Below are 14,622 nucleotides of genomic sequence, written 5' to 3' on the forward strand. Positions count from 1 at the left end.
TCAATATACGAATGCAGAGGTTTGCACTCCTTTTTCCAGGCAGTCTCTGATATTGGGTGTGCATTTGACACTTATGGAACATCCATTTCGGACTGGCTGCATTTCTAGCGCCTAATACCCATCATCCTGTACGGTCTGGCCCCGGAATTCCCCCCCCTTTCCCTCTTTTTGTCCCCCCACCTCGCAGGAAGAAGTGAAGATGATGGGGGGCGGTAACACTGCTACTTTGGGGCCGAGGCAAACTCGGGGAGGACGCAAGACCCTGTGATGTGACGTTGAGATGCTGAGAGACCTCTCAGCCAGACTTCCCTGTTCCCCCTCCCCCGCACCGCGAGACAGCGCCAAAGGCAGCTCTCGAGGTACAGCCAACCGCTGGAAAGTGCCGGGCTGCGGGCGGGGGGATGGGGGAATGGGGGACGCGGCGGGGAGGGGGGTGGAAGGCGCAGCGGGGACCCGCACGCATGCGTATTGCATGCGCTCGCAAACACTGCCTGGCGCCCTAGCAACGGGTTCCAAGCCACTGTCTCGCCGGAATAAGTGGCCTTCCCAGGAGTTCTCGTCCAACCAGCCGGTCTAGGCTCCTCCCGGTCCACGGTTCTTCCTTATCATTCCCGCTTCTCCCTTCCACTGGTTCAATCTCGCCTTATGGTGTGCGTTCCCGAGCCCTGAGGCGGTTCCTAAAATGAGTACTCGTTTCCGCCTGGGAACCAACCCCTGGCGCCTCAGGCTCGCCCGGCCCGGGCTGAGGTGGCTGCTGGGGCTGGGGCTGTTCCTGGGGCTTCAGGCTTCCCGCAGCGCAGCTTTCTACCTCCCCGGGTTGGCTCCAGTTAACTTCTGCGAGGCATCCCGAGAGACTGCAACCTGCAAGGTGAGGACCCCTGGGAGGCAGTGAGATGTGAGGGGAAGGCTTTGGGTTGGGGTATCGGGCACACCAGGGGAGACCATGGTCGTGAGCTCTTGGACTCGGACCCGGAACGCCAAAGCCCTGTCCATAGGTCTGTCTCAACGACCCAGTCTCTGAGCCTCGCACTTGGGAGTATCTGGACCTTTCTTTTTCCCGGATTCTATTTCCCTCCCTTTTGGCTCCTGCCCCGTGCTGTGCCTTCGTCCAGCTCCCGCTCAGCTCCTTCTCCCTCATAGCTCCTCCTTTCCCCCTTTTCCCTCAGCTCCCTCCCTTTTATCTCAGCTTTCCTCTTCTATACACTCTGGGCTCTGCTCCTCCCTTCCCACCTTCCCCGATAGCCTCCCTGTCCATCCAGGCCCTGCCCTTCCCCTTTCTCTCTCCTGTAGGCCCCGCCCCTCCACTTATCTCCCCACTCTAGGCCCCGCCCAGCCACCCAGGCCCCGTCCCGTCCCTTTCCTCTCCCTTCTAGGCCCTGCCCCTCCGCGTTCCTCTCCCCTCAAGGCCCTGCCTCTCGCCCTTATTCTACCCTCTAGACCCCGCCCTTCCGACAAGGCCCCGCCCCTACACCGAGACTCGGTCCCTTGACTTTTATCTCTTGTCTAGGCACCATCCCTCGCCTCTATGACCCTCCACTCTGCATGCCTCTCCCTTCTAGGCCCTCCCCACCCCATTCCTCTCACTTTAATGCCCCACCCCTCCCCTTTCCTCTCCCCTTTGTGCTCCGCCCCTCCTATTTCCTCTCCCATCTAGGCCCCGCCCTTCCACGCAGGCCCGGCCCCTCCGCTTTCCTCTTGCCTCTAGGCCCTGTCCCTTCAACCACGCCCCTCCCACCCACTTTTTTTTTCCCCTCTAGGGTCGCCCGTCCCCTTTCCCTTCTCCTCTAGGCCCCTCCATTTCATGCAGTCCCCGCCCCTCCGCATTCCTCACCCCTCTAGGCCCCGCCCCTGCGGCCAGGCTCCACCCATTACCTTTCTTCTCCACGCTTGGCCACGCCCTTCAACCAGGTCACGCCCCTACTCTATTGGCCACGCCCCTCAAACCCGCCCCACCCATCCAGTTTTTTCTCCCCTCTAGGACTGGCCCCTCAACTTTCCTCTCCCTTCAGTGTTCCTGTCCTCTCCCTAGGCCCCTCCCCTCCCCTCCCTTTCCCTCCTCTCCCCTCCTCTCCCCTCTCGAGGCCCAGGCCCTCCACTTTCCTCTCCACTCTGGGCCCTGTCCTTCCACTAACGCCCCGTCCCTCCACCCAGGCCAGCCTGGCCACTTTCATCTACCCTCTAGGCCCTAGCCCTCTTTTCTCTCCCCTCTAGGCCCGCCTCTCCAACCAGGCCCCGCCCTTCCACTTTCTTCTCCACTCTAGGCCCTTCCACTCCCTGGTCTTGTCTTCTCTAGGCCCTGCCCCTCCACACTGGCCCCACATTTCCCCTCCGCTCTAGGCCCCGCCCTTCCACCCAGGCCCCACCCCTCCACGTTCCTCTACTCTCTAGTCCCCGTCCCTCCAACCACGCCCTGCCCGTCCAGTTTTTTTCTCCCCTCTAGGACTCGCCCCTCAACTTTCTTCTCCCCTCAGTGTTCCCATCCTCCAGCCCCCTCCCCTCCCCTTTCCTCTCCTCTCTAGGCCCAGGCCCTCCACTATCCTCTCCACTCTGGGCCACGCCCTTCCACTATGACCCCGCCCCTTCACCCAGGCCTACCTGGCCACTTTCATCTACCCTCTAGGTCCTGACCCTCTTTTCTCTCCCCTTAGGACCAGCCCCTCCTCTTCTACTCTCTAGGCTCTGGCCCTCCACTTTCCTCGCCCCTCTAGGCCCCGCCTCTCTATCCAGGCCCTCCCCTCCCCTTTCCTCTCCCCTCTATGCCCCACCCCTCTCATTTCCTCTCAAGATTCCCAGCCTCCACACAGGCCCCTCCCCTCCCCTTTCCTATCTTCTCTAGGGCATGCCCCTCCACTTTCTTCTCCACTGTGTAGGCCCCGCAACTCCCTTTTCCTCTCCCCTCTAGACCCTGCCCTTCCACGCAGGCCCTGCCCCTCCGTGTTCCTCTCCCCTCTGGTACTCACCCCTCCAACTACGACCTGCCCCTCGAAGCACGACCTGTCTGTCCAATTTTTTCTACCCTGTAGGACCCGCCCCTCAACTCTCCTCTCCCCTCTGTGAACCTATCCTCCACCCAGGCCCATCCGCTCCCCTTTCCTCTCCTGTCTAGGGCCTGGCCCTCCACTTGCCTCTCCACTCTAGGCTCCACCCCTCTTCCCTCTAGGCCCGCCCCTCCAACCCGGCCGAGTCCATCGACTTTCTTCTCCCTTCTAGGCCCCACCCTTCTACATCACTCTCCCCTCTAATACCTGCCCCTAGAACCGCGACCTGTCTGTCCACTTTTTTCTACCCTCTAGGACCGTCCCTCAACTTTCCTCTCTCCTCCCAGGAGCCTCCCCCGCCTCTCCTCTCTTGTCTAGGCCCTGGCCCTCCACTTTCCTCTCAACTCTAGGCCCTGCCCCTCCCCTTTCCTGTCCCCTGTAGGCCCCTCCACTCCCCTTTTCTCTCCCATCTAGGCCCCGCCCTTCCATGGTCCTCTCCCCTCTTGGCCCCGCCCCTCCAACCAGACCTCGCCCAACCATGCTGCTCCCCTCTAGGCCCCGCCCTTCCAACCATGCCCCACCCATCCAGTTTTTTCTCTCCTGTAGGACCAGCCTTTCAACTTTCCTGTCTTCTCTAAGTCCCCATTTTCCACCCAGGCCCCTTACCTCCTCTTTCCTCTTCCCTCTTCCCTCTAGGCCCCACCCCTCCCCTTTCCTCTCTCCTCTAGGCCCAACCTCTCCCCTTTCCTTTCCTTTCGGCCCCTCCTCTTCCTTTTCCTCTCTTTTCTAGGCCCTGCCCTTCCACGGAGAACCTTTCCTTCCAAGTTCCTCTTCCCTCTACGTCCCTCTATGTCCCGCCTCTCCCCTTATCTTTCCCCTATGGCCCTGCCTCTCCACCCAGGCCCCTCTCCTCCCCTTTCCCCTTCCCTCTAAGCCCTACCCCTCCCCTTTTCTCTCTCCTCGTTGCCCAGGCCCTCTCCTTTTCTCTCCCCTCTAGGCCCTTCCACTCCCAGGTCTTGTCCCCTCTAGGCCCCGCCCCTCCACACTGGCCTCCCCCTTCCCCTTTCCCCTCCTATCTAGGCCCTGCCCTTCCACTCAGTCCCCATCCCTCCTAGTTCCTCACCCCTCTAAGCCTTGCCCCTCCAGCCAGGCCCTGCCCATCCACTTTCTTCTCCCCTCTAGGCTCCGCCCCCGCGTTCCTATTCCTTGTAAGCCCTGCCCCTCCAACCATGCCCCATCCTCCCCTCTAGGACCCGCCCCTCAACTCTCCTCTCCCCTATCTACATCCTCCACCCAGGCCCCTCCCCTCCTCTTTCCTCTCCTCTCTAGGACCCGGCCCTCCACTTTCCTACCACTCTAGGCACCCCCCCTCCCCTTTCCTCTCCCCTGTAGGCTCCTCCAGTCCCCTTTCCTCTCCCTTGTAGGCCCCGCCCCTCTGCTTTGGTCTCCTCTCTAGGCCCTTCCACTCCCCTTTCCTCTCCCCTCTAAGCCCAGACCTTCCATGCAGGCCCCACCCCTCCACGTTCCTCACTTCTCTAGGCCCCGCCCCTTCAACCAGGCCCCGCCTGACCACTTTCTTGTCCCCTCTAGACCCCGCCCATCAGCTTTCCTCTCTCCCCCCTTATGTCCCCATCCTCCACCCAGTCCCCTCCCCTTCCCTTTCCTGTCCTCTGTAGGCCCTGGCCCTCCACTTTCCTCTGCAATCTGGGCCCCACCGTTCCACCAAGGCCATGCCCCTCCACCCGGGCAACTTTCCTCTTTCCTCAAGGCCCTGCTTTTCCCCCCAGGCCCCGCCCCTCCCCTTTCCTCTCTTCCCTTGGATTCACCCCTCACTTTTATTCTACCCTCTAGCCCATGCTCCTCCCCTTTCCTCTCCCCTCTAAGAGTCGACCCTCTCCTTTATTCTACCCTGTAGGCCCCGCCTTTCCCCCTTTTTCTACCCTCCAGGCCCCTCCCTTCTACCCAGGCCCCGCCCCTCCATGTTCCTCTCCCCTCTAGGCTTGGCCCCTCCACTCAGGCACCTCCCCTCCCAATTCCTACCTCTCTGTGCTCCCCCCCCCTCCCCTATAGACCCTGCCACTCCATCCAGGCCCCATCCCCTCCCTCCTCCCTCTAGGCCCCAAGGCTCCCTTCCCACCGCTCCTGTCTGGGTCCCACGTCTCCCACCTAACTCCACCTCGCCCTCTTTCTCTTCCCTCTTGGCTGGCTGTCTTCTCGTAGTTCCTCTGCTTCCTCTTTTCTGGGCTACTTCTCCACTGCCCTTCTGGGCTCCTCCTGGGCCTCCTCCCTCTTCCCCCCTCCCTATTGGCTGCTCCTCCTCCTCTGTCGGGCTCCTCTGCTTTCCCCCTCCTTGGCTCCTCCCTCTTCCTGCCCCTCTCCCTCTCCCTATTCCTTTTCCCTATCCCTGAACTCAGTGGGTGGCTCAGATCTCTTGCAGGTTTTTGGGTTCAAGTCCTGCCTGGGGCTCTGTGGTGACGGCTCAGGGCCTGGAGCCTGCTTCAGATTCTGTCTCTCTCTCTCTGTCTCTCTTTCTCTCTCTCTACCCCTCTCCTACCCAGGATCTGTCTCTCTTTCTCTCTCTCTCTCAAAAATAAATAAACATTAGAAAAGGACTTATTTTTCTGACTCCTAGTTGCCTGATCTAGTGTATGAGGGAGTGTTCTGGCATACCACAAGGGCACTGGGAAGCTCAGAACAGTGCTGGGTGTGGTTTGACTACATTCTTAACCAACTTGAAAGTTCCGGGGTTTTCTAAAGGCCAGTTGTAGGTGCAGCAAGTTTGCTCTTAAAACTTGGAATTTGCCTTTTCCTGCGAGAAGTATTGATAGTAATTTCCTACAGAAATGGCCTTTAGGGGCACCTGGGTGGCTCAGTTGGTTAAGTGTCTGACTCTTGATTTCGGTTCAGGTCATGATCTCACAGTGCATAAGTTCAAGCCCCACATTGGCTCTGCGCTGACCGTGCAGAGCCTGCTTGGAATTCGCTCTCTCCCCCCTCTCTCTGCCCCTACCACGCTTGCTCCCTCTCTCTCTCTCTCTCTCAAAATAAATAACAAAAAAAAAAGAAATGTCCTTTAAAAAATATTTTTATGTCTGCTTTCTCTCTGGTGATACCTCATCTTGGCTGTCTATTTCAGCAGGCTTCCTAGCAAAGAAACATCTTTAATCATAACAAATATCTGGAGTTTCTTTTCTGTGAGCTCTTTTCTTTTTAGGCTGTTACTTGTATCCCTAATGTGTTCTACTTTTTATTCTGAGATTTTGCCTTCTGTCTTTTGGGGAATCTCTCATTTCTAGGTTCAACACTCCAAACTTCCTTCACTTGCTAGTGTCCAGCCCCTTGATTTTTTGAAATTTTTTAAAATTTTTATTTATTTTTGAGACAGAGAGAGAGAGAGAGAGAGAGCAAGCACAAGCAGGGGAGGGGCAGAGGAGAAGCGAGACAGGGGAAGGGGAGACCCATGAACTGTGAAATCATGACTTGAGCCGAAGTCGGTCGCTTAACCAACAGCTACCCAGGTGCCCCAAGCCCCTTGATTTTTTAAAAAAGTTTATTTATTTATTTTGAGACACACACACACACACACACACACACACACACACACACTCTCTCTCTCACATGAGAGCCGGGGAGAGGCAGAGAGAGAGGATGAGAGATACAATTCCAAGCAGGTTCTGTGCTTTCAGTGTGGAGCCTGACATGGGACTCGAACTCACGAACCATGAGATTGTGACCTGAGTCAATACCAAGAGCCTGATGCTTAATGAACTGAGCCAGCCAGGCGCCTGTTGATTTTTTTTTTTTTTTTAGTTTAAAAATTTTTACTATTACAAAAGCAATAGCGCCTGTTGATTTTTTTTTTAGTTTAAAAATTTTTACTATTACAAAAGCAATAGCAGAGAAGCAAAAATAAGAAAAGAAAAGCATTTATAATAACTATAGAATTACTACTTCTGATATCTTAGTATGTATTCCAGGGGTGTCTGCCTGGCTCAGTTGGAAGAGTGCGTGACTCTTGATCTTAGGGTCATGAGTTTGAGCCCCACATTGGGTGTAGAGATTACTTAAAAAAATAAAACCTTGAAAACCACATATATTGTACATTTTTTCTATATATACTAATATCCACATTTGTATATTTAAAATTTGTTTCATGTTTATTTATTTTTGAGAGAGAGCGAGACAGAATGCCAGCAGGGGAGGGGCAGAGAGAAAGGGAGACAAGATCTGAAGCAGGCTGCAGACTCCGAGCTGGCAGCACAGAGCCCAATGCGGGGCTCGAACTCACAAATCATGACATCATGACCTGAGGTGAAGTCACTCCACAGACTGAGCCACCCAGGCCCCCTGCCACATGTTTATTTTTAGTAATATGCGTTTAGTGTTCCTTTGTGCCTTTCCATGTCTTAATAGCTCATTTCTTTTCAGTTTTGAATAATATCCCACTGTCTGAACGTACCACAGTTCGTTTATATATTCACCTACTAAAGGACCTCCTGGTTACTTCCATGTTTTGGCAATGATGAATAAAGCCGCTCTAGACATCGTGTAGGTTTTTGTGTGGACGTAAGTTTTCGGCTCCTCTGGCCAAATACCAAACAGTATCATTGCTGGATTGCACACTAAGGATATGTTTAGTTTTGTAAGAAATTGCCAAGCTGTCTTCCAAAGCGGTTGTACCATTTTGCATTCCCACTAGCAATGAATGAGAGTCCACCTGCATTTTTTACCAACATCAAATCATAATATCCATGTTATTTTGTAACCCGCACTTTTGTATTAACTCCATCTTTCCATATGAACACATTTTTAGGGGCACCTGGGTGGCTCAGTCGGTTAAGCGTCTGACTCTTGGTTTCGGCTTAGGTCACGACCTCACATCTCGTGAGTTTGAGCCCCGCCTAGGGCTCTGTGCTGACAGTGAGGAGCCTGCCTGGGATTCTCTCCCTCTCCCTCTCTCTCTCTGCCCCTCCCCCGCTCGTGCACAAGAGCGTGCACGCTCTCTCTCTCTCTCTCAACAAATAAGCATTTAAAAAAATAAAAAACTGGGGCACATGGGTGGCTCAGACGGTTAAGCGTCCGGCTTCAGCTCAGGTCATGATCTCACAGTTTGTGGGTTCAAGCCCCGCGTTGGGCTCTGTGCTGACAGTTCAGAGCCTGGAGCCTGCTTCAGATTCTGCGTCTCCTCCTCTTCTCTGCCCCTCCCATGCTCATGTTCTGTCTCTCAATAATAAATAAACCTTAAAATTAAAAATAAAATAAAATAAAATAAAATAAAATAATAAAAAACTGATTTGTGGACACTTTTAAATTAGGAAATGGGTCCCTTGCCTGTGACATCGTTTTCCTGTTTGTCACTTGCCTCTTGGTTTTGCTTCTTGTGTTTTGTTTTTGTTTCTGTTTTTTGCCATTTCGAAAAATTGACTTCTAACTTATCAAAAGAAATTTTTAGGGTGGCTCAGTCAGTTAAGTGGCCGACTTCAGCTCAGGTCATGATTGCATGGTCCCTGGGTTCAAGCCCTACATCTGTACTGTCAGTGTAGAACCTGCCTGGGTTCTCTCTTTCCCTCTCTCTGCCCCTCCCCGACTCATGCTGTCTCTCAAAATAAATAAATAAATAAAACAATTTTTTTGGGTCTGAGTTTTGTGCCCTGTTTCAAAAGGTTTTAACTAAGCCAGCTGAGATTCGAAAGTAATTCTCCCCTGGTTTCTTTTATTACTTTCACGGTTTAAATTGTAACACATAAAATTGATATTTCCTGGTGTAATGTATGAGGTAAGCATCCAACTTACCTTTTTTTTCCCTCAATCACCGAACAGTTGTCTCACCACCATTATAGAATAATTTGTCTTTTTTCCACTTGCTCTGAGAAACTATTAAGGTTCTTTTAAATACATTAAGCTCCAAATGTGCATTTTAAAATATAGTTCAAATCTTATGTACATTGTGTTTTGGGATTCTAGATAAGAAGTATTATCCTTAATTATCTGCTGTCCTTTTATTTATTTATTTAAAAAAATTTTTTTTAATGTTTGTTTATTTTTGAGACAGAGAGAGACAGAGCATGAACGGGGGAGGGTCAGAGAGAGAGGGAGACACAGAATCTGAAGCAGGCTCCAGGCTCCGAGCTGTCCGCCCAGAGCTCGACGCGGGGCTCGAACTCACGGACCGTGAGATCATGACCTGAGCCGAAGTCGGCCGCTCAACCGACTGAGCCACCCAGGCGCCCCTCTGCTGTCCTTTTAGAAACTTTTGCCTGTTCACCTTCACAAAACTATGACTGATAAATGTTGCTATTGCTAACTGCCTGATTAGATTTCAATTAAGTGAAGATACGATGCTCTTACAGAGTTATAGTAAGGCTTGTATTTGTTCCCAAACTTGATTTTCTACATCCTTTTATTACAAAAAATCTAACCATATGGTAAAGCAGTTTACGGAATTTTGAATAAAATGATTACCCAAGTTCTGCTGTTCTAGTGGTTTTAAAAATCCTGTCTTGTAAATTATCAGGAACACAGCTGAGGTCCAGGAAAGGAAGAAGAAGTATCCTGTGAAAAGCCAGGACAGATGTCCTAATATTCATGTACTAACTCTCAAGCTCTTTAACAAATCTGCTGATTTATTCCACAAATTGAGGGCTTGCTTTCTAGCAGATGGGGGGGGGGGTGGGGAGAAGGGAGAAGAGGCATCACAACAACTGACAGTTGAAAAGAAAGACATAAAATCTTTACCAAGAAGTTTAAGTTCTTTGGTAGGGGTGAGGAATGTGGGTATAGGAGTGTGGGTAACACCAATGGCAATTTGGCTTTGGAGTAAATCGTTCTCACTTCAGATACTAAGTCACGGAGTCAAAGCTGGCACAACGACTAGAGTTCAAAGTGACCCTGAACCATCAGGGAAAGTTACATTGTGATCATCACGTTCTGTTTAAGATAGGAAAGAGTGAAGTGTATTTTAGAATGATTCTTATAAAAGTGGTTAAAATAATACAACAGGTAGCTTTCCGACACGGGGCTTGAACTCATGAAACTGAGATCATGACCTGAGCCGAAATCAAGAGTCAGATGTTTAACCGGCTGAGCCACCCAGGTGCCCCCCTCCTTTAAAGAAAATAATTATCTCATTTTCTTAACCTGAATTCCATGGACTCCAAGGGTCCTATGAAGCCTCTTAAAACAGAGCCGTGACTTTGGTGAATACGTGTGCTTTTCCGGGGAGAGGGGCCATGGCTTTCATCAAGTTCTCAAAGGGTTCTATAATTAAAAAGGGTTAAGATGGCTGAGGTATCTGAAAAATTTATGCAGTCAGAGAATCCAATGATTCCGGCCAAATGAAATGTTATGAATTTATAGCTACACTATGTTAAAAATTTATAACACTGTACTAAGTTATACATTTATAATTTCACAGTTATAAATTGATGGGAGCAATAGACCCCATTGCCTTTCAGTGACTTCATTATGTATTTTGCAAGTGCTACCTTATTTTATCTTGTATTATTAACGAGTGTTTTCTTTCCATTTTGTAGTCCACAGTAGCACTATTTGTAAATAGATTGGACTCCGTGGAATCTGTCCTACCTTATGAATACAATACGTAAGTTATAAGTATTATAATTATATCTGATATAATTGATATAATTGTGGTTATATCACAATTAGGATATTATTGTGTTAAAATGTGTTAAAAAGATTTTTTAATGTTTATTTATTTTTGAGAGACAGGGAGAGACAGAGCATGAGAGGGAGAGGGGCAGAGAGGGAGGGAGACACAGAATCCGAAGCAGGTTCCAGGCTCTGAGCTGTCAGCACAGAGCCTGATGCGGGGCTCGAACTCACGAACTGTGAGATCATGACCTGAGCAGAAGTCAGACACTTAACCGACTGAGCCATCTAGGTGCCCTAGAATGTGTTAAAAAGTTTTTAATGATAGTGAATGAAAGCCCTGGATATATTAAAGATTTATGGTGCTAATTTTTGTAATAAAGGTAACAGGAACGAAATGATTAGAATATAGAGATTTCAATGTGAGACAAGTGTTTAAAAATTTAAGAAGTTGCCATATTTGATTTTTCTAAGAAAAGCAAATTATAAATTTACTACCTTTTGAAGTTACAAAAATCTTCACAGATTTGTAATGTATTTCTAAAACATAGGCTAGTTAGGTTTATCCTAGGGTTTTTAATGAATGCACCTGCTTAGTTTAATAGTGAGCATGTATCACATAATCCAGGTTAAGATCAGTCATTTGAGAATAACAACAAATGATGTACTTAAAAATTTTTTTTAATGTTTATTTATTTTTGAGAGAGACGGGCAGAGCACGAGCAGGGGAGGGGCAGAGAAAGAGGGAGACACAGGATCCGAAGCAGGCTCCAGGCTCTGAAATGTCAGCACACAGCCCGCCCGACCTGGGGCTCGAACTCACAAACCGTGGGATGGTGACCTGAGCCGAAGTCAGATGCTCAACCTACTGAACCACCCATGCGCCCCACAAATGATGTACTTTTTAGAAAAATAATTGTAACTCCCTTTGATATTGCTTTATTTCCATTCATTAAACAGAGGTAAAATCAGGTCTAATTTTCATTAAAATACCAAGTTAAATGTTAAATGTTAGTATAAGCATTTAAAATATTACACAAACCCACCAACTGATTTTATCTTCTACCATTTTATATTCGATTTTGTATATTCACATTTACTTAAAGGTAGTTGTAATTCTTTTCATGTAGTAACCATTTGATCTGTGAGTGAATTTGTGGGCATATATTTGAGGAGGGGTTTTGTTGTTTCAGTTTTCCTTTGATCAGAACCGATAATTGCAGTTTCTAGATGTCTCAGGTTAGAATTACTACACATTTTAAGCTATTGTTTGCTTATTTTTGTGTAATTTGAAGTTTAGCCCTGAAAATACCATTCGTTTTTTTTTTAAGATTGGGATTACCTACATTACAGAAGTCAAGAGCAGTAACATGAGCATTTTAAATAATGAATTCATAGCTATAAAAGATTAAATAATTTTAAAAGGAATCTACAATGAAGTCTATAAATCATAATTAGACACCTCTGGGTCATGTTTTTAGAAGCATCTACCATTAACAGTGGAGACGGTAGACAGATTACAAAGATGGATTTCTTTGCTGATTTTTTTTTATCTTATCTGAGCTTCTCTTCTAGCTTTGACTTCTGTAAAGACTCTGAAAAGAGAAATCCTTCTGAAAATCTTGGACAAGTGCTATTTGGAGAACGAATATCATCATCTCCTTATAAGGTTATTCAACTGATCTTCTTATTAAATATTATTTCAAATTGAATCTTTTCAAAACTGGGTGGTTAAATTGTAACAAAGAGTCTTTGTTTTATTTATTTATTTATTTATTATTATTATTTTTTTTAGTAATCTCTATACCCAAAGTGGGACTCAAACTTTACAACCCAAGATCAAGAGTTGTGGGCTCCTCTGACTGAGCCAGCCAGGCGCCCCGAAGAGTCTTTGTTTTATATATTTTTCATTTTTTAATGTTGATTTATTTTTGAGAGATAGAGACGGAGCGCAAGTGGGGGAGGGGCAGAGAGAGAGGGAGACACAGAATCTGAAGCAGGCTTCAGGCAGGCTCTGAGCTGTCAGCACAGAGCCGGATGTGGGGCTCGAACTCATGCAGCATGAGATCATGACCGGAGCTGGAGTCAGACGCTTAACTGACTGGGCCACCCAGGCCATCCCTAAAGAGTCTTTGTTTTAAAAGGAGGTCGGGAAAAAGGAAAGGAGATAGAATGTGGTGTTGCCAGAAGAATGCATTTAATATGTGCTCTTCAAACTGTCTGAGGTTCCACGTAAAGGTTTTGTCTTTCAGGTTTTACTTTTGCTTTGTAAAGGAAAGAAGCTTAATTTATGGTTCCTGCATATTTTGGGTAGGGTGATAGAAGCAGATGTAATTGGACTGTCGTTCTCTATTGATTTTGCCTTCAATATCTTAATAATATTGGGATAGAGTAAGGATCTTTTCATAAGCAGTTATGATTATGAAGGCATTAACTTTTTCCTTCCTTCTTTCCAAATTCATTGAAATATACTTGAAGTACAGTAAACCATGTGTATTGAAAGTGTGTAGTTTGGTCAATTTTATTTTTCTTTAATTAATAAAGTTTATTTATTTATTTTGAGAGAGAGAGAAAGAAAGTGCATGTGTGAGTGGGGGAGGGAGACAGAGAGAGGGAGAGAGAGAATCCCAAGCAGGCTCGATGCTGTCAGTGCAGAGCCTGATGCAGGGCTCAATCTCAGGAACCGTGAGATCATGACCTGAGCCGAAATCAAGAGCTGGACATTTAATCAACTGAGCCACCGAGGTGCCCCAATTGTAATATATGTAGACACTTGTGAAACCATCAGGCATTAGTTTCTTTTAAAACTTTTTAGTTTGAAATGATTATAGATTCACAGGAAGCTACAAAAAAATCTTGAACAAGGAGGTCTTGGTACCTTTGCCCAGATTTGCCCAACGGTAACACCTTCCTGTTTTTAAAGTTTACTCATGTATTATTTCTGAGAGAGAGACAGAATGCAAGCAGGGGGAAGGACAAGGGCGGGGGAGGAAGTCACAGAATCCGAAGCAGGCTCCAGGCTCTGAGCTGTCAGCACAGAGCCGGATGCGGGGCTCCAACCCACGAACTGTGAGATCATGACCTGAGCTGAAGCCAGACACTTAACCGACTGAGCCACCCGGGCACCCCTCTTTTCAAGTCCTTTAATTTATTGCTTTGATTCCAGTGTAATTAATGTACGGTGTTACATGAATTTCACGTGTACAATATATGATTCAGCAATTTTATACATTACCCAGTGCTCATCGCGATAAATGGTTCTCCATACCCATCATCTGTTTCACCCATCCCCCCACCCACCTCCAGTCCTCTCTGTTTCTACCATGTTATTGCAATTATGTTACACAAGTGGAATCATGCTGTCTGCAACCTTCTTGGGATCAGCTTTGTTTTCTGTCAGCATCATCCCCTTGAGATCCACGTGGGTTGTGGGCATTCACAGTAGTACTGCATGGTGTGGATATTCCGGTTTGACTATTTACCCCGTTGAAGGACACGCGGATTGTTTCTCTAGCGTCCGACTGTGATGAGTAAGACTGCTGTGAACGTTCAGGTGGAGGTTTTTTTGTGTGCGGCTGGGTTTTCATTTTTCCGGGGTAAACATCCAAGAGTGTAACTTCCGGGTAATGTGAGAGTGGCGTGCTTAATTTTGCAAGACACCGCCTTTTTCCAAAGTGGCCATACCATTTATGTTCTGACCAGCAAATTAGGAGTGACGGCGTTTCTCTGCATCTTTGCCAGCGTTTGGTGTTGTCATGACAAAAATCGTTCTTGAAGTATAGTCGACATACAAGGTGTTGTCATTTTTTGTTTTAACCACTCCGATAGGTGAGTTTCGCCGAAGCTTTCATTTGCATTTTCCTAGCCCCTAATGATGTTGAACACCTTTTCATGTGGGCGTTTACTATCTGTATATGCTCTTCAGTGAGATGTCTCCTCTTCGACCCATTTTCTATTTGAATTGGTTGTTCCTTTACTATGGAGTTGCAGAATTCCTTACATATTCCGGGTGTGATTCCTTTGGTGCAACAGTAGT

The 14,622-nt window shown here is 48.1% G+C and overlaps 1 protein-coding gene across 2 annotated transcripts in view; it reads left to right on the forward strand.

Annotated features, from left to right (window-relative positions):
- Positions 1-366: 366 nt before the first annotated feature.
- The window catches only part of LOC109250464 (transmembrane 9 superfamily member 2-like), an 87,669-nt gene continuing 73,413 nt past the window's right edge, over positions 367-14,622 (forward strand). For both annotated transcript variants that reach the window (XM_019421513.2, XM_019421514.2), the window contains exons 1-3: positions 367-868; positions 10,511-10,578; positions 12,162-12,255. In XM_019421513.2, coding sequence (XP_019277058.2) covers positions 683-868; positions 10,511-10,578; positions 12,162-12,255 — 348 coding nt within the window. In that variant the 5' untranslated portion in view covers positions 367-682. The remainder of the gene's footprint in view (positions 869-10,510; positions 10,579-12,161; positions 12,256-14,622) is intronic.

The sequence above is a fragment of the Panthera pardus genome, unplaced genomic scaffold (genome assembly GCF_024362965.1).
Source record: "Panthera pardus isolate Hobbes unplaced genomic scaffold, ASM2436296v1 HiC_scaffold_27, whole genome shotgun sequence".
Lineage (NCBI taxonomy): Eukaryota > Metazoa > Chordata > Mammalia > Carnivora > Felidae > Panthera > Panthera pardus.